Source organism: Chiloscyllium plagiosum, unplaced genomic scaffold, assembly GCF_037043375.1.
Source record: "Chiloscyllium plagiosum isolate Xiang-an unplaced genomic scaffold, Cpla_swu_hap1 HiC_scaffold_11, whole genome shotgun sequence".
Classification (NCBI taxonomy): domain Eukaryota; kingdom Metazoa; phylum Chordata; class Chondrichthyes; order Orectolobiformes; family Hemiscylliidae; genus Chiloscyllium; species Chiloscyllium plagiosum.
Genome location: NW_028270149.1, coordinates 79,226,729 through 79,251,396, shown reverse-complemented (window position 1 = coordinate 79,251,396; position 24,668 = coordinate 79,226,729). Strand labels below are relative to the sequence as shown.

Below are 24,668 nucleotides of genomic sequence, written 5' to 3'. Positions count from 1 at the left end.
ACAATTAAGACAATTCAACAAACTATTAATTGACATTGAGATTTGATTGTTAGTTTTACTACAATTCTGATGGAGTTCTGGTGAATCTTCGATTTGTGCTGCTTTCAACGATGGTGACAGGGGCTTACATTAAGCTGAAACTGAAGCTTAATTAAACACAGTTCTGAAGAAGGATTGCTGAGCCTGAAGCGTTAACTCTGATTTCTCTCCACAGATGCTGAGATTTTCCAGTGGTTTCTGCTTTTGTAACTTAATTTAGCTGTAAGTTTCTTGTAAACAGAGCTGTGCAAAGCTTTTGATCCCCTTTTGGGAATTGGAAAAGGAAAATGAATGAATGTATGTCATACTATTTAACAAAGACTCCATTGGCTGAAGGGATTTTCATTCAGTCAGCTCACCATTGAGCTCTGAAACTACTTCCCACAGATTACTCATGGTTAATGCAGTGTTACCTGTCACAGTTCAGAATGTCATGCAAAAAAGTCCCACAGCTGATTAACTCTGCTTTCTATTTTCCAGGTCTGGAAAGATGCTGCCACACAGATTTTCTATTCACTGTCAGTCGCTTGGGGAGGTTTAACAGCACTGTCATCCTACAACAAATTCCACAACAACTGTTATACAGATGCCATCATTGTCTGTATTATTAATTGTGCTACGAGTGTGTTTGCTGGGTTTGCCATCTTCTCCATTCTTGGACATATGGCTCATAAACAAGACAAGCTTGTTTCAGAGGTTGCCCAGTCAGGTACCTGCCCATTCACCTTATCGTCTTTTGTTAAGAAAAAGTGTTAGATAAAATTGTCCGACAATCTCAGCTATTCCACAGTCTGCCTCCTATAGTTTTACCTGGTAATAGTTTAAGGTAATAGTGCTGTAATCTAAACAAGCAACAGCAATGCTAACTGTTAAGCTGCTTGTGTCAAGAATAATAAGGATTTGCAAGAATATCAACGAGACTCACAACTTAAAACATCTTGAACAACATAATCATGACTTAATATAATCATGGCAGAGTGTGCTGACAATCAAGTCTCATATTTCACACGTCATCACCAATGTGTACCCACCCAAATAAAATCACCATTTGCCAGACAAAGCACTATTCACGATAAAAGTAATTTACATGGTTTTGTCATTGATGGGAAAATAGTTTTATTTATTGTAAACAAACTTTTTCTTTAACAGTTGGCAAAATAAAATTACTAACTTACTAATATGTGGCTTAAGTTATACCCATTTGAAACCCAAACACATACCCATGCTTTCATTCACAAATAGGACTGACAAAAAATAGAATAGTTTCATTTGACACAAATGCTATGCATGGGAGAATATAGATAGGGAGTAATGAATTCTGGTGCTCAAGACCACAAAAGCGGATAGTTAAGTCCAAGATTATTTTGATTCTAGCACTGATGACACGATGTTGTATGCAGAATGATGGTTACTCTTCAATTCAATTGCTGATTGGGTGTACCTGGGTCTTACCTTGCATTAGAATTCTTTCAGAAGGTCTCTCGGTTTTTATCTTTTCACTCAGAGAGAGATGTAACAGGAAATGCTTCTTGTTTATGGCCTCTAATCTACAGAAAATCACAGCTGGACCAATCTAAAGGCTGTTCTCAAGCAATGTTTCCTTAGCTCAAAGGCTCATGGTGTCACTCTGTCTCAAAAGTGCCCACCTCATTGCTCTGAAAACTAATATAGAATGCATAGCTAGTGTGTCCACCACACAATCTCACTTGATCTTCAAGTTGAAGGAGCAATGTAATAATCCAGGTGCTTTTAGCTACATAGCTATGTCCAGCTTCCATTTTCCAGTTTATTGTCCAAAAGAAATAAAATGCAGTCCCTTTCAATATTAGATTCTTTTTGAAGGTAGGGAGGTTTATTGGGCAAGGTGATATTTTTGCTTCTCATAACTAGTACAATGCTAATATGATTAATGTTTCCCTAGCTACCGAGTATGAAGGGTTTGTACATCTTTTTCCCAAGATGTGGGCATCACCGGCTAGGTCAGTATTTGTTGCTCATCCCTAATTGCCCTGAGAAAGGTGCTAGTGAGATGCCTCCTTGAATCTCTGCAGTCCTGCAGCTGTTAGTTAACCTACAGTGCTGTTAAGAAGAGACTTCCATGAGAAGAGTTTGGGCAGATCCAAGCTGCTCATGCTGTGCAAGGAACTAATGCACCAATTAGCACTTACTTGGAAACATCACTCTGATCAACTCCAAGATAGCTTCTATGAGCAATGAGAAATGGTCACACTGCCACAACGATTGGTAGAGTAGGGTAGAGGGTTCTATACTCTGCAGACAACTGTGATAAAAACTTGAGGTGCACAATAACTCAGGAAGCCCAACTGGAAAGGAGTATCTTTTATTGTTGAACACCAAAATAGAGCCACTACAGTCCACAAGCTAGTCCCGGCCCAGGGCATGCTATTCTACATACCAATCTCTGGGTCTGCTTTATCTCTTTTTTTTATTTAACCTGTTCGGAGATGTCAATACAGACCTTTGGAGGCAGGTGGAACTTGAACCTGGGCCTCCTGGTAAAGTGGCAGGGACACTACCACTATAAAGGGCTCAGGTGATGAGTTCCAGCTGGGCCGACCCTTGCCTGTTACCAAGAGAACTCACACATGTTGAGCTCCACAGGGAGATTCCTTCATGATTTACCATGTGTCTTGTAAGGAGTTGTCACAAGGTGTGAAATGAAAACTGCCCTGTTAACATCTCTACCCTCACTGTCCCTGATATAATAAATACAAAATCTCAGGCTGCAATATAAATTCTGAACAAAAGTTATATTTTTTTGGTAAAATGGATTGTCAATTAATTAATATGTCTTAAATAAATGGTGCAATTTACAGTATCGTTAGCTTATGTAGCGTTAATTACACAATTTCTCTTTTGATTCACTGTCTAGGTTTCGGTTTGGCTTTCATTGCTTACCCAGAGGCCCTTGCACAGTTGCCAGTGGCACCTTTATGGTCCATTTTATTTTTCTTCATGTTGGTCACTCTGGGACTGGATAGTCAGTTTGCAAGTATAGGTAAGAGTCACATTATTTCCAAGTATTTCCTTCTTTAGTTATCCCTCACATATCACTGATTTAATTATTCAGGGCGCTGAATCTTTGTGGGCCTACATTATGTATAGCTATTTATTACTTAAAATGTACACTGTTCTACCTCTTTTAGATCAAAATGAATGGCACTTGTTAACTTGGAAGGCATTTACCACAGTTTGCTCATTTGCACAACCTAATCCCACCTTAATGACATGCTTCCATTTACACGTCACCTATCTTTTTATCATTGGCTACCTTGTATAAATGGCTTTCCATGCTGATATCTAGGTCATCTATAAATTTGGTGGACAGTTGAAATCTCTCTACAAATTCATGGAGGGCATCAAAAATCCCACCTGGTCATTTAGAGAATTGACCGATAATACCTACTCTCTCTCCCTGCCACTCATCCAACCTCCTTAGCAGGATCAATCAATGGCCTCAATTTCAATGAGTTTCAACTCTAGCTAACCATCTCTTACAAGGAAACTTAATCAAATGCAGTCAAAAAGGCCATATAAATAACAACCTCTGCAGACATTTCCTTACCCACAACTTTTATTACCCCTTCAAAGAAATCAATCAGATTCACCTATCGGAAGGATGTTGTGAAACTTTAAAGGGTTCAGAAAAGATTTACAAGGATGTTGCCAGGGTTGGAGAATTTGAGCTATCAGGAGAGGCTGAATAGGCTGGGTCTGTTTTCCCTGGAGCATCGGAGGCTGAGGGGTAACCTCATAAGGTTTATAAAGTCATGAGGAGCATGGATAGGATAAATAGACAAAGTCTTTTCCCTAGGGTGGGGGGAATCGAGAACTAGAGGGCATAGGTTTAAGGTGAAAGTGGAAAGATATAAAAGAGACCTAAGGGGCAACTTTTTCACATGTGTGTTGTACATACTTAGAATGGGCTGCCAGAAGAAGTGGTAGAGGCTGGTACAATTGCAACATTTAAAACGCATCTGAATGGGTATATGAATAGGAAGGGTTTGGAAGAACATGGGCCAAATGCTGGCAGGTGGGACTAGATTAAGTTAGGACGGCACGGTGGCACAGTGGTTAGCCAGATGCCTTGGTTCAATTTCTGCCTCAGGCAACTGTCTGTGTGGAGTTTGCACATTGTCTGCGTGGGTTTCCTCCGAGTGCTCCGGTTTCCTCCCACAATCCAAAAATGTGCAGGTCAGGTGAATTGGCTTTGCTAAATTGCCTGTAGAGTTATGTGAAGGGGTAAATGTCGGGGAATGGGTCTGGGTGGGTTGCTCTTCGGAGGGTCAGTGTGAACTTGTTGGGCCAAAGGGCCTGTTTCCACACTGTAAGTAATCTAATCTCATCTAAAAATATCTGGTTGGCATGGATGAGTAGAACTGAAGGATCTGTTTCCATGCTGTACATCTCAATGACTTTATGACCAGGCAAAATTGACTCTTAACAAAACCCATGCTGATTTCTTTTTCTGATTGATTGAAATCTTCAAGTTGGTCAGTCATCCCACCTTTAATGATAGCAATTTCCCAACACATGTTTTAGATGATAACTCCCTGCCTTCCCTCACTTACTTCTCTTAATCAGCTGGAGAGATACGTATACATTTCCAATCAAAAGATTCTGTTCCTGAAATGATGATTTGGAGATGCCGGTGTTGGACTGGGGTGTACAAAGTTAAAAATCACACAACACCAGGTTATAGTCCTGGTTAACCTGTTGGACTATAACCTGGTGTTGTGTGATTTTTAACTTCCTGAAATAAGAGGACTTTGAAGATTGGGATTAGTGTGTCTGCAACATTGTCATACACTCTACTTCACTTAAAGCCTTAGGAGAGCAATCATCTGCATGCTGGAGATATGTTAGTCTTCAGCATGGTCATTTTCTTCATTATTGGTTTACATTAATTTTAAAGATTCTTTCTACCTGATCAAGTGCAAGTTTCCTAGGAACATTTGAAATTCTGTTATTTTCACTTACCATAAATACTGATGCAAAGTGATATTCAAATATGTCTGTCATGTCCTGATTTTCATTTACTTTATTACTGTTGTCTGTTTCAAGAGATACATTCCTCCTGGCAATATGTATTTCCTACGTATATTCATTGGAGAAAACATGATGATTTTCATATGTCATTAAAACGTTGTCAAAGTCCCTTTTTGTCATCATTTTTACCGTCTCTTTTGAACATTAGTAACCCTCTGTTTGTTTCCCATTCTCTGGGATTGATGTTATTTTGATATTTTTGTACATGTTTTCTTTTAGTTTTATGTGTTCCCTTACCTTTTTCATCATTGCTTTCTGTTGTTTTTAGAGAATAATGAACTTGCCCTTGAAATGTACAAAGTTTTTTGTTTTTCATTTGAACACCTCCCATTGATGTTCTCATAGAATAGAATCCTTATAGTGTAGAAACAGGCCATTTGGCCCAACAAGTCTCCACTGATCTTCTGAAGGGTAACCCTCCCAGACACATTCTCTACCCTATTACTCCACATTTACCCCTGACTATTGCACCTAACCAACACATCTCTGAACACTTTGGGCAATTTAGTATGGCTAACTCACCTAAGCTGCACATCTTTTGATTGTTGGAGGAAACCAGAATACCCGAAGGAAACCCGCACAGATGTGGGAAGAATGTGCAAAGTCCACACAAGCATTTGCCCAAGACTGGAATTGAACCCAGGTCCCTGGTGCTGTGAGGCAGTAGTGCTAACCACTCAGCCACCATGTGACCCATTTCTGTCCATTTACTCATGACAGATTTGTACCCTTCACTCTGGAATCTCAGTTGCACCCATGAAGTCAGATTTGACTAAATCTGGGATCGGGGAAATGGTTTCACATTTCTCCCTTTTAAACAAAACACTGAGTTCAATCATGTTATGATCACTGCGAAGTAAATATTTCACTGGCCATTAAACTCTTAATTAATTCTGGCTCATTAATTCTGGCTAATTAATTTAATATGAATCTTATTGGTTTTGAATATGTTAAACTGTATTATGAGGGCTGTGCTGCAGTGCCCCACACTGAAGATATTCATGAAATTTTGGCTTTTTCACCACTGTGGTATGGCACTGAGGAGCTTACTTGCAGAGTGATAAAGTTATCAACTTGTCCAAAGGTCAGTTTAAATGATTCCTGTAGTCCTGGAATAAAGACAACTTGAGTACAAGCAAGCCTTTTGATGACATTCTGTTTATAATATTGTAAAGGCCTGACCCAGACCACTGAATGCTTCAGAAAGTGAGCATTTAGTGAGAAGACTACATCATCACCAGGCTTTCTGCTGTAATGGTGGATTTTAGTGAGCTGTGGAAATTATTAATCATTGATTGCATTTAATATTTTGTTTCTTCAGAAACAATTATAACAACCTTGCTGGACCAGTTCCCTAACTTTCTACGAACAAAACGCATTTTTGTGACATCTGGCGTGTGTTTGATATTTTTTTTCTTGGGCCTTGTATGTGTAACACAGGTATGCCTGTCTTTTAATACTGTGTATCGTGTCTACATTGTGGTGCTGATTGTCATTGAAATCTGCAGTTTCACAGGATTCAGGGATTAGGAAGGATCTTCTATGTTGGTCCTGTCTTTCTTTCCCAGTCATTTAAAATTGTGAAGTGATGGTATGGAACTGACTGATTTTCACCCCTGGTTAAGATGTTGAAAGTCACCTTCTTAGCTTTAAAGCCTTAGGAGAGCAATTTTCTGAGTCCTGGAGATACGTTAGTCTTCAGCATGGTCATTTTCTTGATTACTGGCATTTTGTTTACTTAGTCTCTCTACCTGATTAAGTGCAAGTTTCCTAGGAACATTTGAAATTCTATTGTTTTCACCTGTCGTAAATACCTGTCGCAAAGTGATGTCTGTCATGTCCTTATTTTCATTTACTTTATCACTGTTACCTGTTTCAACATGTATACCATTGTATTCATTTTAGATCCCTAGGATGTCTTTGGATATGAATTCTTTCTGTTCAAGAGTTGTCCACCTTGATAAATTGCTGTTTTAAAGTTTGTTCACCTCCTTTGAAACACACTACGCTGTGAAGTGGGAATTCAAACCGAAAATGCAAATTGAAGTACATATTCAAGGCTGAGATTTCAAAGTAGTAAGAAAGGGACTGCTCCATTAGTATAGATGCTATCCTTTGCAAGTGTTATGCAAGGCCTGCCTCTACTTGATCAGGTGCCAATTGAGATTTCCTTCACAATTTCTAATTAATTTTCCCATGGCACCTAAAGGCTCATTTTACTGTTCATTATGGAATTTTGCTGCATGGGAAATATTTTCCCTTATAAGCATAGGATCTACACAAGGTAAACTATTAGGCAGTGATTTCCTTCCAACTTGGAAGCACAATGGTGGGAGAAAGCACAAGTCTGTGAATTTGACCTTTAAAAATGGCCACTGCTGGCACGATTTTGGTCCAGGCTGGGCACTCTGGATTGGTGAACCTAGAATATTGCCCATTTCCCAAACTGGACTTGGTGGGAAGCTTTCCATGAGGACTCTGGCACCATACAACAAGTTTAGAAACACAGATTAAAATGGAAAACATCATTCTTGCTCCCATCGTCTCACTGTCAATGCCCCACTCATGACTACACATGCCCCACCACCAACCCCTGTGGTCCTTCTTAACTCCTGTGTCACCCGAGGTGAATCCAGCCATTCCCCAGGCCCCTCATAACCCCTTTACAAAACCATGGCCCTGAGGCCAACCCCTATATCTCCACTCATACATCCTGCGCAATCTCCCATTATCCCTCATGCCAACATACTCTCAATGGACTCAATGTTTTTTTCAATTGTTCCCTAGCCTTGGACATTGTTATGTTGGAACAGTCCAGTCTTTATTGACAATCTCTAATTGACCTGAAGAAGGTGGTGGTGAACTGCCTTTAGCCCTTCTGACAACTGATCTCATAAGACTTAGAAGCAGAAATTAGGCCATTCAGCCCATTGAGTCTGCTCTGCCATTCAATCATGGCTGATAAGTTTCTCAACTCCATTCTCCCACTTTCTTCCTGTAACCCAAGAGTCTATCTAACTCTGTCTTAAATATACTCAATGACCTGGCCTCCACAGCCTTGTGTGGCAATGAATTCTATAGATTCACCACTCTCTAGCTGAAGAAGTTTCTCCTTATCTCCATTCTAAAGGGTCTTCCCTTTACTCTAAGGCTGTGCCCTCAGGTCCTCCTCTCTCCTACTAATGGAAATATCTTCCCAACATTTACTCTGTCCAGGCCATTCAGTATTCTGTATGTTTCAATTAGATTCCTCCTCATTCTTCTAAACTCCACTGAGTATAGACTCAGAGTCCTCAAACATTCCTCATATGTTGAGCTTTTCATTCCTGTGACCATTCTTGTGAACCTCCTCTGAGTGCGCTCCACGGTCAGTATATCCTTCCTGAGATATGGGGCCCAAAATTGCGCACGATACTCCACATGTGGTCTGACCATGTGGTCTTATCCACGAATTCTTTCCTTTTCTTCTCCATGGCAGTTTACTCATATCCAGCATTAATCAGGGCACATCATGACAGCAAACTAAAGTTGCTAGTCTATTGTTATATCGTTCTTTTAAAATAATTGCTTAATTCCTTTATATTAACAAACATTTGAATTCAGCAATCCAGTGGGACTGTCATGCCCTAATGTAGGGAAAGTTTCGTGAATGAGTCAGCATCAGTTTGCTAATACCAATTCAGTTATGCAATTAATTACAGAGTGTGCCTTTTCATAGCACTAAAGGGTGCCTTCTCTCTCCCAAAGGTCTCCTGAGGCTAGATTCAAAACAGCATGTTACCTCTTCAACAGGGAGCAAATGTGAAACATATCTCTGGTCCTTACCCCATACACATTGAACCCATGCCAATCCATGCAACCTAATGTCCTCTGTGCTACATGCCTCTAATTTAAATTAGGCCCTATCACACGAAGGGTGGTGCGTGCATGGAATGAGCTGCCAGAGGAAATGGTGGAGGCTGGTACAATTACAACATTTAAAAGGCATATCGATGGTTTTATGAACAAAAAGGATTGAGGGATATGGGCCAAATGCTGGCGAATGGGAGTAGATTAATTTAGGATATCTGGTCAGCATCGATGAGTTGGACTGAAAGGTGTATTTCGGTGCTGTACAATTCTCTCAGTCTGTGACCAGCCATTCCCCTTTCACCTGCTGTGCTAACCCATTGATTATGCTGAATTAGTGCAACTCCAACAACAGTTAAGAGACTTCCAACTCAGGACAAAGGAGGCTGTTGGTCTGGCACCACATGTAACACTTTGAACTTTCCCTCCCACAAAGCCAGCAGGTGCACAACAACATTGCCACCTGCCATTTCCCTCCAGTCACACACCTCCATCCTGGTTTGGTGTCATTTTCTTGCTGTAACTGGGGCCAAAGTCTTCCTAACAGCACTGCAGGGATCCTTACCTTCCAATGAATGTGGTGATTCAAGGAAACAGATCACCACCAGTTTCTCTGGTACAATTAATGTTGAACAATAGATGCCAGCCCAGCTAGCAATGCTCGCAGCCTATGAATAAATAAATAACGCTATTTGTAATACTCAGATGAATCTCTCCATCCAATTAAGGATATTGGATAGGTTTGCAGAGTCAGTGAGAGATCTACCAGCAGCAAAAATTTGGCAGCCCATCTTCAGATGTGAATACTCCTAATGTAGATAGGAGGGAGCAGTGACTCTATGATGAAAGGAGAGATGGAAAGAGACTGATTATGGGATAGAACCATTCCCCACCTCAACCCACTCTGCTGCCTCAGAGCTGCCTCCCTTTCTTGACCTTATTTCAGTCTCATCAGGAGACCTCATAATACAGAAAGTTCTGCATAATGACCTTATTAGATGTTTTTGTAGGCATAAGAAACTAATCTCTGGACAGGCAGGAGTGATGCTGCCTGGCTTGTTGCGTTCTTCCAGCCTCCTGCCTGTCTACTTTGGATTCCAGCATCTGCAGTTTCTTTGTCTCTAATCTCTGCGCCTTCCAATCTGACCTGAATGATAATGGCCTGGAGGTGAAATCATGACAGAGGAGCAACAGAGCAGCTGGTCATATGGTATTATAGGTCTGCCCACCAGGTTGTTCCCCACCCCCATGCAAACAAAAAACTATCTGATATCTCAGAAACCATTTTGGACTAGCTGGTTTGTGGTTGAGAAAAATGTAGTTTTGTCACAGCCAATGAAAGCTTTTATTTTGAATAGTGGAGTATTAAAGTTTCTTCATGCTGACTATTTTCTAATATTTGGTGTATTTTCAGGCTGGGATTTACTGGATCAATTTAATTGACCACTTCTGCGCTGGATGGGGAATTCTCGTTGCTGCGATTGCAGAACTTGTCGGAATAAGTTGGATCTATGGTAAGTACAGCAGGGACAGCACCAAATTGAAATGAAATGAAATGGTTGTATTTTGATAATAATACTCCTGTGGGTTCTTGCCTCTTTATCCTAGTGTTGTGTGGTTTTTAACTTTGTCCAACCCAGTCCAATACTGGCACCTCCACATCACGGCTCTTAAGAAGAGACAAGGTGAATCATATAATGAGAACAAAAAGTGGTGGAGATCACAGCGGGTCAGGCAGCTTTCATGGAGAGAGAGCAAGCTAACGTTTCGAGTCGAGATGACCTTTCATCAGAGCTGACGTGAAGGATGGTGGGGGCAGCATTGATGCAATAGTGGGAGGGTGGGGGTGTTGGAGTGCTGGGGGAAAAAAGGTGTTGATGGTTCAGATTAAGAATTGGAAATGTGAAAATGGCAGAACAAAGGTGTGTCCAACTGCCAGACTGGAAGGAACCCTGGAGTGGGGGAGGGGAGAGAGGTCATGGTGACAGAGAATGTAACAAGCAACGCTAAAGGAAAGGGAAGGAATGGGTTTACAGTTTGAAAGTGTTGAACTCAGTGTTGAGCCCAAAAGGTTGTAAATTGCTCATTTTGAAGACGAGATGTTGCTCCTCCCATTTTCGCTGGAGTATTGCTGCGTGCCAAGGACAGACAAGTGGGCATGCGAGCAGGACGCTCTGTTAAGATGACCAGCCATGGGAAGGTCAGGGTCATGCTTGTGCACAGATCGGAGGTGTTCTGCAAAGTAGTTACCCAGTCTGCATTTGGTTTCTCCAATGCAGAGTAGGCCACATTGGGCACAGTGAATATAATGCACAAGGTTAGAGGATGACTAATGTGTTCCGGAAGGAACAATCCCTGCAAAATGCAGACACAGGAAGTGTGGGGAAGATGTGTTCGGTTTTGGAATTCTGCTGCAGATGTCTGAAATGGCAGAGAATGATCCTTTGAAGGCGGAGGTTGGTAGGGTGAAAAGTGAAGACTAGAGAGACCCGATCATGGTGTTGTGAGTGACGGGAAAGGGCAGGGACAGAATCACGGGTAATAGGTTGGATATGGTCGAGGGCCCTGTCAACCACAGTGGGTGGGAAACCCCGGTTATGAAAGAAGGAAGCCATGACAGCAGCACCGTTTTGGAAGGTGGCATCATTTAAAGTTGTTGTAGAGATAACCCTTCAGAGATGACTAGACAGTCCAGTGCTCCTATTCCCTGTCAAATCTTTCCCCACTTGGGACATTATGACTTAGACAATATTTGCTGCATACTTTGAAAAACTCACCTTTCTCTTGTTGGGTTACAGTTGGTTAGTTATTGGGTTTAATTGTGGAGCAACCACTTTTCAGCTAGTTACATTTTGGAGGTTGTTCAAACATCTTCATCATGAGTTTGCCACTTGACTCAGTCAGTTATTAATTTCTCCCAAATGGAGAGCCAAGTGGAACCACAAGCCAGTCTCTGCTGTAGCATGTCCATGAGGATTGTGAAATCCACTTGCTATCTTCCATGTACGATACATGTCCACCTTTCCCCATTCTGATAGCGGAGGCCTCCCTATCTCAGCACTGATCAAAAGTGCAAACTTTTCTTTGAAGGGTTCCTCAGGATTTGCATGAACCTTTCACTTTCACGGGGACAGGGAACAACTGTCTGAAAAGCCAGTAATCCCTTCTCTGAATTTACAAGCTGAATTTTCCACACTCAGCCAGAGGTGGGCATGGTGGGGCATCTTCACTGGGCAGCAGGCAAAAAGTTTAGTTTCTTGAGGCAAGCCGAAGGTGTGTTGAGAAGTTCTCAGAACATTTGAGCAAGACACCTCTTTTGCACTCATCAACATTTGTCATGCGTATTTATTAAGATCCCAGCTGCAAGACTTATGTTCATGGGTACGATTTTGTTAGTCAGAAATGTGAGCCACATGGATTTACAAACCCGACTATAGGATGCAGAGTTGATGGGGTCGACTGTTTCTGCCAGGCTCTGTTGAGGAACTTGACTCCTTTGTGTTACAAGCTATCTCTTTACCGAAATGCTCAGTATAGGGGGTGAAGCCTCTCCGTGCTGATCAGTTCATGAGAAGCCGCAGCAACGTGTGTGTCTGGCTTCTTGTTGCTAAACACTGTATGGTGTAAGAAGGAGACTAGATCAGCAACCCTGCCCAAGTGAGGCCACCCCAGTGGCTGATGCCAACAAACCTGACTGAGCTTGGCAGACAGGCCAAAACTCAGAAGGTGAGCTGAACCTCAGAAGACCATCCTTTGCGGTTGTGTACTTTACTCAGGCAAGGCCTTAGTGAAAAGCTACCAACTGTGTACATTTTCCTCATTGTGGTTAAATATCAGTGAGCCAATGGTGTGATATGCTGAACGTTGCAGCTCCTCTTATGTTTTAAGCCTGGCAGATATATGAGAAGTGATACCCCTGTGATACCTGGAGCGCTAAATGCGGAGCAACAATCCTCTGCAATGGCAACTTTCTAATGCTCATTCATCCTGACTGGAGCTTGAAGCATTGGTTGGCATCGTGGAGTTTTCATTCCCTTGTGGCACAGGGTCCAGACTCTCCTAAACCATCCGAGTGTGCTGATTTCATTTTTTAAATTCCTTCATGGGATGAGGGCATCACTGGCTAGACCAGTATTTATTGCCCACCCCTAATTGCCCATGGGGCAGTTCAGACCCAACTACATTGCTGCAGATCTGGAGTCATATGCAGGCCAGACCACGTAAGGGTGGCAGCTTCCTTCCCTAAAGGACATTAGTGAACCAGATTGGTTTTTCGGACAATTGACAATGGTTTCCTAGTCTTCCTCTGACTCTTAATTGCAGATTTCCTTTATTGAATCCAAATTCCACCATCTGCTGGGGCGGGATTCGAAACCGGGTCCCTAGAACATTACCTGAGTCTCTGGAATAAAAGTACAGAGATAATACCACTAGTCTTGCACAAACACCTGTGTCTTCATCAGTAAGAATGGCCTTTTTGTTGACATCACTAGGGGAAAGCCATTTCCTTATTTTGGGACAGCCTTTGGCAGTGCATCTAGGGAGGTGTCGTTAATGCATGGCACTGTTTTTCCGCTCGATCTCTGACATTGTCAGGAGTGTGTGCATGCGTGAGCTGAGGATGAGGGATGCTCCTGGGTGACCAGGAGTTACATGCTGTGTACCTCCTAATCCACCCTCTTGTACTAAACCTGTTCGTTAGTGCCAGTATGTGATGAACATCAACAGTATATAAGCCGCCCTGAAGACAGGACAGAGTGAATGATGGTATCTATCTGCTTCCTTGTTGTTCACAGGAATAAACAGATTCATCAAGGACATTGAGATGATGATTGGGGAAAAGAATTGGGTCTTCTGGCTGTGGTGGAGAGCATGCTGGTTTTTTATCACCCCATGTTTGTTAATGGTAAGCAAATATTGCATCTTTTAGTGAATAAAAATGAAATTATCAAACTGCAGGTGGTCTTTCATTGTGATATTGATCTGGTTTTGTGAATTCCTTTTATTCAGGCAATCTTAATCTGGTCCTTAGTGACATTTGTACCACCAACTTATGGAAAAATAGAATACCCTGTTTGGGCGACAGCACTTGGCTGGTGTATGATCATCTTCATTATTTTGTGGATCCCTGTTGTAGCCATTGTGAAAATTGTCCAAAGCAAGGGCTCCAATTTATGGCAGGTAAGAAAATATGTTGATCTATTCCTCCATTGCTCACTCCATTCTGTTGAGTAATTTTCTCTCTGTTTCCTCCATTATCATCAACACTGTATTTGGTCAAGATGGCCCTGGGTGTGATGCTCTTCAGCAGGTCAGTATGGGCTCAATGGGCAGAATAGTCTATTTCTGAGCTGTAGGGATTATATGTTTTTTCTCTCAACGTTAAGGGCACAATATAAATAGACTAATGTTGTGATTAATAGGAAAGGCAGATGGTGCTGAATGGAAACAGGCAACACATTGTCAACAGACCTTTTGATAATGCATTGGAATAATACTGCAGTAATCGAGGAACTTTATAACATAAGAAACAATGCACAGGCTATTCATCCATTCATGTCTGATCTACCATTGACCATGGCTGTTTTGTAATTCAATGTAATCTCTTCGTTTGGTTCCATGTACCTAATTTAAACATTTTCTTTCCACAGAAAATTGTTGCAGCTTCCAAGCCAACTCCAGACTGGGGCCCGTACTTGAAACAACACAGAGGAGAAAGATATGACACGAATTGGGACTCAACACAAACTGGCATTCCTGAGATGGCAAAAATGTAAGGAACATTTTCAGTTCCATTGACACATCACCCAAGTTAAATTTAAAAATGCATAATGCCTCTGGAATTTTGCCAGCATGGATCGCTTAGTAGAAATTTGGACTTCCGTTTCAATAGCAAATCATATGGAGCAGACGGCTGAATTCCCTTTAAGGACTCCAGTGAGCAAGGCTCTGTATTTGAAGTATGCATTCATAAAATTGCCCTTTTTACCGTTTCACTCAAAATATGTTGGCCAGATTTTCTGACGATCAGATGGTCATTTCTGTAGCATGGATGGGATTTGCTCAGGGGGACCCTGCAGACCACCTGAGGTAGCACTCTCAAGGGACATTGAATATTCTAATGGATGATTTTCCAATGCATGGAACACTCCAAAGATGTCCATTAAATCAGAGAATTCAGAGGCCATCACTGCTGTTAAGTAAGTGGTCACCCAGAAAGTGTTAGAGACAGACAGACAGACACACGCGCGCGCACACACAAACACACATCCCTTCTGTTAGACTGGGATAGAACAAATACCAATTTGACTGTGATTATCACTCCTTGGAAAGTCCAACTCTGTCTATAGCAATACTTAAGGAGGAATGAGGAAGTTTAAACAAAGACTAAGGCTTTTTTAAGTCTGAATGAAGTAAACTAGATTTATTTTTTTCCCAAAAGTACTTCCTCTCCTTCTTCCAATTCTGATAGAAAGAGTAGTGATTTATTGACGGAATATCAGTCTCTGTGGAGTTAATTCAGGAAGCAATTATTATTATTTCTTTCTTGTATTCCAAACAATAATCTACTAGGAACACAAATACAAATTGTGTAATTATCTCAAATTAGAGGCCAGAATTATTCACTAGTAGCCTGCACATGCCGAAGGGATCAGTTTGGTGTTTCACGTAAAATTAAATACATCCCATAAATACTTTGCTTGTAAATTTTTGGCATTCTTTTTCGATGAGGAAGAATCCACCTTCTTTTAATCATAGTTAAGGAGTTGTCATAATATCAATGGACTGCTCTGAGATACAAGAAGTATTTGCAGTTCCCTGCAGTTGAAAGCTCGGTCAAATGCCAACCCAATGCATCAGACGAAGAAAAGCACAGTTTGATTTCTTCAGTCACTGTCACACAATGCAGCGGTGCTTGCTGTGTTAACATATCTAATCCACAGTTACAATTCAACTGAACGAACATCCAAATATCAGAGTCCGTCATATACATATTAGGAACAGGTATGGGCTATTCGATCCCTTCAACCTACACTACCAATCGATAAGACCATCTGATTGTTGCCTGAACTGCACTTTCCTGTCTACCTCTGGTGCCACGTGACACCCTTGGTTCTTGACAATCCATCTACCTCTGCCTTAGAAATATTTAGTGAGCCTGCTTCCACTACTCTCTGTGGAAGAACATTTCACAGCCTCACAACCCTCTCTGAGGGAAAAAATTTTTCTAAATGCCCATCTTACATCAGAGGCTGCTTATTTTTGAACTGTGTCCTCAAATTGTAGTCTCCCCCACAAGGGAAACATCCTTTCTCAAGGGTGAATTAAAAAGATCTCCTCTTCATTGTCCCCTCAGGATCTTATGTTTCAATAAGATCACCTCTCATTCTTCTAAGCTTCAATGGATACAGGCCCAACTACAGTATCCAACTTGTCAACATAAGCGAGCTTCCTGATCACAGAATACTCAAAATATTCAAAGTAAGAATGGATATTAAGTAAGAAATTACAAATCCCTACAAAATGATTTAATAACACAGGTCAAAGCAAGTTGCAGTCAAGTTGTGGTGATCAGAGAAGTGAAATTAGTTTAGGTTTATGTAGCATAGAACAAGGACTGACAACATGGCAATATGGCTGCGAATGATTCTGTAATTTCCCATGGAGGTATGGGCAACTAACTATGTTATTAATTGTGACCTTCAAAAATGTGCTACTAGGGTAAGGCTCAAGGAAAGAATAAAGAATGACATCGACCTGTTGGGTTGAAGACTGTGTTTCTGTGTTAGATTCTATTACATTTATAAAATAAAATAATTTTAACTCACTGAAGATTTCTTTCTCTGTGTTTGTTTCCTATGAATTAATGGGTAGGATTGTCACACCATTTTAGCCAGTCCGTATTCTGGGTAATCAGCGCAATGTGATCGCAGTTTATGAAGGCCGAGTGTCAGAGGTCAATTGGTACCCTGAGAGGTAGGCACTAGGCCCTTGGACCTGATGAAGCCTCCTGGCCACGGACTGGGCATCAATGCTTCTTCCACCATCACTATCTACATGGCGACAGTTGTTGCAGGCTATCCTGAGGGAGCGATGGCAGGGTGGTTGGCATTCCTTTACCTACAGTTTCCCAGCTGCTGAGTACCTATATCAATGCAAATGTTTTAAAAACTGCAGAGCGAGTACTGCTCAAGGTAATGGCAGCACTCCTTCTCTCCCTCTCTTTCTCTACCCAAAGTGCTCCTTCCAAACAAAGGCCCTCCTACTGTCCCTCCAACTTCAAGCACTGCCTGAGTCCACCCTGAGTTGATTAATAAACCAATTCAAGGAACATCATTGCAGAGGTCCCCACTTTAACTCATAGTACAGGATTATGACCATTAGTTGACCTCACAATCAAGCTTCCAACCCATAGAATGTCATAGAATCCCTACAGTGTGGAAACAGGCCATTTGGCCCAACAAGTCCACACTGACCCTCCCAAGACCATCCCACCCACACCCATTCCTACCCTATTATCCTATACTGACCCCTGACTAATGCACCTAACCCACACATCCCTGAACACTATAGGCAATTTAGCATGGCCAACTCACTTAACCTGCACATCTTTAGATTGGATTTGAACCTATTTAGTCAAAGTGTCAGATTCCTCCTTCACTTTGAAATCTGAAGCCAGTTCAATCCCACTTTTTACTCATCCTAAACTCCGTGATGTGGAGGTAGTGGTGTTGGACTGAGCTGTATATTGTCAGAAGTCACATGACACCGGGTTATAGTCCAACAAAATTATTTGAAATCACAGGCTTTCAAGGCGCTGCTTCTTCATCAGGTGACAAAGGAGCAGCACTCCGAAAGTTTGATATTTTAAATAAACCTGTTGGACAATAACCTGTGGTGTGACTTCTGATGCTATCCTAAGATCCAATTTCAACCTTCCTTTTTGAGTTTTGATCTGCCCAAAATCAATTAAAGGATTTACCACCTCCTTTACCTTTTTTGTTTGAACATTACTTCACCATGAAATGACTTTAATCCATAGAAGGATGGGTTAGTAAATTTGTGGATGACACTAAGGTCGGTACAGTTGTAGATAATGCCGAAGGATGTTGCAGGTTACAGAGGGACATAGAAAAGCTGCAGAGCTGGGCTGAGAGGTGGCAAATGAAGTTTAATGCGGATAAGTGTGAGGTGATTCACTTTGGAAGGAGTAACAGGAATAAACAGTACTGAGCTAATGGTAAGATTCTTGGTGGTATAGATGAGCAGAGAGATCTCGGTGTCCATGTACATAGATCCCTGAAAGTTACCAGCCAGGTTGATATGATTGTTAAGAAGGCATACAGTGTGTTAGTTTTTATTGGCAAAGGGATTGAATTCTGGAGCCATGAGGTCATGCTGCAGCTGTACAAAATTCTGGGGCAGCCACGTACCGTTCTGGTCATCACGTTATAGGAAGGATGTGGAAGCTTTGGAAAGGGTTCTGAGGCGATTTACTATGATGTTGCCTGTTCTGGAGAGAAGGTCCTACGAGGAAAAGTTGAGGGACTTGAAGCTTTTTTTATTAGAGAGAAGAAGGTTGAGAGGTAACTTAACTGAGACATATAAGATAATCAGAGGGTCAGATAGGTTGGACAGTGAGAGCCTTTTTCGTCAGAGGGTGATGACTAGAACAAGGGAACGTAGTTTTAAATTAAGGGGTGATAGATATAGGACAGATGTCACAGGTAGTTTCTTTACCTTGAGAGTAGTAGAGGTGTGGAATGCTCTGCCTGCAGCAGGAGTAGACTCGCTAATTTTAAGTTAAAAATCACACAACACCAGGTTACAGTCCAACAGGTTTATTTGGAAGCACTAGCTTTCGAAGCGCTGCTCCTTCATCAGATGGTTCATCAGGTGGACAATCATCTGATGAAGGAGCATCGCTCCAAATGCTAGTGTGCTTCCAAATAAACCTGTTGGACTGTAACCTGTTGTTGTGTGATTTTTAACTTTGTACACCCCAGTCCAACACCGGCATCTCCAAATCATGACGAAAACGAGGGTAGGTCCAATCAAGGACAGTAGTGGGAGACTGTGTATTGAGTCGGAAGAGATAGGAGAGGTCTTGAATGAGAACCTTTCTTCAGTATTTACGAACGAGAGGGACCGTATTGTTGAAGAGGAGAGTGTGAAACGGACTGGTAAGCTAGAGGAGATACTTGTTAGGAAGGAAGATGTGTTGGACATTTTGAACAACTTGAGGATAGACAAGTCCCCCGGGCCTGACGGGATATATCCTAGGATTATGTGGGAAGCAAGAGAGGAAATTGCAGTACCGTTGGCAATGATCTTTTCGTCTTCACTGTCAACGGGAGTGGTACCAGGGGACTGGAGAGTGGCGAATGTTGTGCCCCTGTTCAAAAAAGGGAATAGGGATAACCCCGGGAATTACAGGCCAGTTAGTCTTACTTCGGTGGTAGGCAAAGTAATGGAAAGGGTACTGAGGGATAGGATTTATGAGTATCTGGAAAGACACTGCTTGATTAGGGACAGCCAGCACGGATTTGTGAAGGGTAGGTCTTGCCTTACAAGTCTTATTGAATTCTTTGAGGAGGTGACCAAGCATGTGGATGAGGGTAGAGGAGTGGATGTAGTATACATGGATTTTAGTAAGGCATTTGATAAGGTTCCCCATGGTAGGCTTACGCGGAAAGTCAGGAGGCATGGGATAGAGGGAAATTTGGCCAATTGGATAGAAAACTGGCTAACCGGTCGAAGTCAGAAAGTGGTGGTAGATGGCAAATATTCAGCCTGGAGCCCAGTTACAAGTGGAGTTCCGCAGGGATCAGTTCTGGGTCCTCTGCTGTTTGTAATTTTTATTAATGACTTGGATGAGGGAGTCGAAGGGTGGGTCAGTAAATTTGCAGATGATATGAAGATTGGTGGAGTTGTGGATAGTGAGGAGGGCTGTTGTCGGCTGCAAAGAGACTTGGATATGATGCAGAGCTGGGCTGAGGAGTGGCAGATGGAGTTCAACCCTGCCAAGTGTGAGGTTGTCCATTTTGGAAAGACAAATAAGAATGCGGAATACAGGGTTAACGGTAGGGTTCTTAGTGAAGTGGAAGAACAGAGCGATCTTGAGGTCTATGTTCATAGATCTTTGAAAGTTTCCACTCAGGTGGATAGAGCTTGTAAGAAGGCCTATGGTGTATTAGCGTTCATTAGCAGAGGTATTGAATTCAAGAGTCGTGAAGTGATGTTGCAACTGTACAGGACTTTGGTTAGGCCACATTTGGAGGACTGTGTGCAGTTCTGGTCATCTCACTTTAGGAAAGATGTGGAAGCTTTGGAGAGGGTGCAGAGAAGATTTACCAAGATGTTGCCTGGAATTGAGAATAGGTCGTACGAGGATAGGTTGAGAGTGCTAGGCCTTTTCTCGTTGGAACGACGAAGGATGAGGGGTGACTTGATAGAGGTTTATAAGATGATCAGAGGAATAGATAGAGTAGACAGTCAGAAACTTTTTCCCCGGGTGCAACAGAGTGTTACAAGGGGACATAAATTTAAGGTGAAGGGTGGAAGGTATAGGGGAGATGTCAGGGGTGGGTTCTTTACCCAGAGAGTGGTGGGGGCATGGAATGCGCTGCCTGTGGGAGTGGTAGAGTCAGAATCTTTGGTGACCTTTAAGCGGCAATTGGATAGGTACATGGATGGGTGCTTAAGCTAGGAGTTGAAACTTTATTGCTGGAACAGCACAGCAGGTCAGGCAGCATCCAGGGAACAGGAGATTCGACGTTTCGGGCACAGGCCCTTCTTCAGGAATGAGCAGAGAGTGTTCAGCAGGAGAAGATAAAAGGTAGGGAGGAGGGACTTGGAGGAGGGGAGTTGGAAATGTGATAGGTGGAAAGAGGTCAAGGTGAGGGTGATAGGTCGGAGTAGGATGGAGGCGGAGAGGTCAAGAAGAAGACTGCAGGTCAGGAAGGCGGTGCCGGGCTGGAGGGATCCGGCTGAGACAAGGTGGGGGGAGGGGGGATGAAGAAACTGGTGAAGTCCAAGTTCATCCCCTGCGGTTGGAGGGTTCCCAGTCGGGGAACTCTCCAACCGCAGGGGATGAACTTGGACTTCACCAGTTTCTTCATCCCCCCTCCCCCCACCTTGTCTCAGCCGGATCCCTCCAGCCCGGCACCGCCTTCCTGACCTGCAGTCTTCTTCTTGACCTCTCCGCCTCCATCCTACTCCGACCTATCACCCTCACCTTGACCTCTTTCCACCTATCACATTTCCAACTCCCCTCCTCCAAGTCCCTCCTCCCTACCTTTTATCTTCTCCTGCTGAACACTCTCTGCTCATTCCTGAAGAAGGGCCTGTGCCCGAAACGTCGAATCTCCTGTTCCCTGGATGCTGCCTGACCTGCTGTGCTGTTCCAGCAATAAAGTTTCAACTTTGATCTCCAGCATCTGCAGACCTCACTTTCTCCTGCTTAAGCTAGGACAAATGTTCGGCACAACATCGTGGGCCGAAGGGCCTGTTCTGTGCTGTATTGTTCTATGTTCTATGTTCTATGATGCTAATCTTAAGGCCATTTAAATGGTCATCAGATAAACATTTGGATGAGAATGGAATAGTGCAGGTTAGATGGGCTTCAGATTGGTTTTCACAGGTCGGCGCAACATCATGTGCTGAAGGGCCTGGACTGCGCTGTAATGTTCTATGTTCTATAAATCAGTTGCTCAGCCACATTGATCAACAAAACATCAAATCAGTTACCAGGATTATTTTGACTTTCCTCTATAAGTGCGTTTGTAATTTATGAGTAAGAAACTGGGTGTTTGCGAACTATTAACAACGTTGGAATACGTACAGATATCCAACACATTGTCATCCAACTCAATCGGGAAGAAATGCTGAAAATGTAAACAGGGACCACTCAAAGGTCATCAGCTGAACGCAATTCTCACTTACCTGTCTTATAAAGAATGCAAACACATTCAGATTCACCTACAAAACTGCTCAGTCATCCTCGTGAGGCATTTTGAATAAATGAAGACCAGAAATACAGACAGCAAATCATTTCATTTGAGTAGTGTGAGTGGAAATGGGGTTAGGAAGATGCATTAAGCACCTCAGAAATGGTTTTGCCTAACCATGACTGCACCACGAACACCACATTTTACTATCACAGAGGTTCACTTTTTTTTAATACTCAGCTAAAATGATTTCAGAATACAGGAATTTCTTCCTTTTTACTAAATATCAAAAAGAATCTCAATCAAATTTGAGATGTGGTCATATTTAGAAAGACAATATGGGCAATTGTGCCCATTATCTAAGTGTGGAGGTGAATACATTAGGTGGTAATTCATTCATCATCCCTGCTAGTGTGAGCTAATTTCTTGTTTTACGCAACAGACAGCTCACTAAGAGCTGAGAGGAGTGTAAGTGTGTGTATCTTGCCCTTATCAGAGGCCTTGACACAGCAGAAGCTGCTGGCCAATCAGAGACCAACATTCTGTAGATCCCCCAGTTGACGCCTATTCCTCAAGGTTATCCAGCAGTAGGAAGCTAAATACTGTTTTTCCTTTCATCTTTCAAGAGAAACCAACTGAATATTTTGTTATTCATTCATGGGATGCAGGTGTCACTGTCTGGACCAATATTTACTGTCCATCCCTAATTGGCCAAAGGGCAATTAAGAGTCAACCACACTGACTTGGGTATGGCGTCACGTATAGGCCAGACTAGGTAAAGATGGCAGATATAAAATTGAAAGAACTGTAGATGCTGTAAATCAGAAATAAAAATAGAGATTGCTGGAACAGCTCAGCAAGTCTGGCAACATCTGTGGAGGGAATCAGTATTAACATTTTGGGTCGAGTGACCCATTTCAGAAGATTTCCTTCTCTAAAAGGACATTAGTAAATCAGATGGGTTTTTCCAACAAATGACAATAGTGTCATTGTCATCATGAGACTCTCAGTTCCAGATTTTTATTAAATTCAAATTCTACCATCTGCCATGGCAGAATTCAAACCGTGATCCCCAGAACACTACTTGGATCTCTGGATTAATAGGCTAGTGATCATACCAATAGGCCAACTCTTCAGAAATTACTCGGAAAGCCAAAAGGAAGGCTGAACTTTAAATTCAATGCATGATAATATAGGACGGGAGAAGTTAAGGTTTCAATTCAACCAAACCTGGAAAACTATTCAATTCAGGGCATCACATTTTAAGAAGGTTACAGTGGCCATGTAGAGAGGGCAGCATAAACTAAACAGAGTGACACAGGCTTCAAGTTTGAATTGGATGAAGAGATTACATGAACTAGGGTTGTATTTCCTGCAATTTAGAGGTACACGGGAAGGTATGATGGATGTTTTCAAGGTATCGAGGGAAACTGCAGGTTAGATGGAGATAAAATATTTGCACAAGGATAGAGAAAGTGGGGAGGCCAGGATTAGGGGACATGGTGCAAAATTTATATCAGGCGTTTCAGATATGCCATTCAAAAATGCTCCTTCATGTGAAGGAAGGCATTAGTTTGGAATTCCCTTCCACAAATAACAGTTGATGCTAGGTCAATTATTAATCTTGGATCTGAGCTTGATTGATTTTTCTTTCTAAACAAAAGTATTAACAGACATGAAGCTGAGCCAGAGTGGAATTGGATCACAGACAGCCATGATCTCATTGACTGGTGTAACTGGCTAGTGGGTCTAAGTTGCCAATTGCCTGGTCTTACTTGGCTATGTTCCTGAAGAAACACTCAGGTCTGTCAAGTTCATGTGAGAAGGAACCTCCACCTACTTCTGCCCCACACTTGAAAAGTAATTTCAGTGATAAGAGAATTGAATTCATGCTGGCAAGGTGAGGCAATGGTGCATGCTATGTTTATGCCAAGGAATATATTTCACTTGTTTTGAAATCAGGTCAATGTGACTGTGTGCTGTATAACACAAATCTTTATTTGTCTCACTTGGTAACTAGGCAGCCCCAATCTGCCCATTTCCCAGGGTGAGTGATGCCAAAACTCCTCTAATTTCCATTCCTTCCTTCTCAGCTCCTCTGTTGCCAGATATTTGTAGGCCCACCTTCTTTCCTGGCCTTTTTGTTTCTCTGTTTCAAGCTCTCTCGCTCCAACACTGAGGGAAAGAATAAATCCATGAGTTACTGCTCTTATTCCCCCAACTGGTGAAATGCACTGCATTTGATGATAAAGAATGTAAAAGGACGCAATAAAAAGTGAGTGTGAGTTGCAGTGGTGTGTGCCCTAATGGAAACATGAGAAAGTGCAGAGACATAGCAGGGTGTGTGCATCTTCAGGGTAGGTAAGTGTTAAAAGCAATATGACCTATGCTTGGCAAGGCAGACTAAGGGAGTTAGGGTGATGCACGCACCAGGATGTATATGAATGTTCAACATTTACCTGTCCTGGGGGCAATATTAAATGCTTACTGCATTGCCTCCAAACATGTGGGTCCACACAGTCCTGCTGTTAACCCCTTGGGCAATCTGCAGCCACACATTCTTTGATTTGGACTAACGTTTTTCACCCCTCGGTTGCCAAGGAGTAGTATGTTTGATCAATTCCTCACAGCACGCAGCACGGTATCAACAAAGGCATCTGTGAACTGGCTCCTCAATGTCTTGAATCCCTTGTTGAAGTTGTTTCTCTCTCTTTCCCAATCACTAAAATTGCATTTTAGGTGGCCTTTTTCAGTAAGGAG

At 42.2% G+C, this 24,668-nt stretch overlaps 1 protein-coding gene across 2 annotated transcripts in view; it reads left to right on the top strand.

Moving 5' to 3' along the window:
- Positions 1-16,786, top strand: part of LOC122557083 (sodium- and chloride-dependent neutral and basic amino acid transporter B(0+)-like) — a 30,905-nt gene extending 14,119 nt beyond the window's left edge. For both annotated transcript variants that reach the window (XM_043704378.2, XM_087992206.1), the window contains 7 exons: positions 520-748; positions 2,933-3,058; positions 6,431-6,549; positions 10,373-10,472; positions 13,755-13,864; positions 13,969-14,139; positions 14,610-16,786. In XM_043704378.2, the coding sequence (XP_043560313.2) occupies positions 520-748; positions 2,933-3,058; positions 6,431-6,549; positions 10,373-10,472; positions 13,755-13,864; positions 13,969-14,139; positions 14,610-14,735 (981 nt within the window). In that variant the 3' untranslated portion in view covers positions 14,736-16,786. The remainder of the gene's footprint in view (positions 1-519; positions 749-2,932; positions 3,059-6,430; positions 6,550-10,372; positions 10,473-13,754; positions 13,865-13,968; positions 14,140-14,609) is intronic.
- Positions 16,787-24,668: the final 7,882 nt, after the last annotated feature.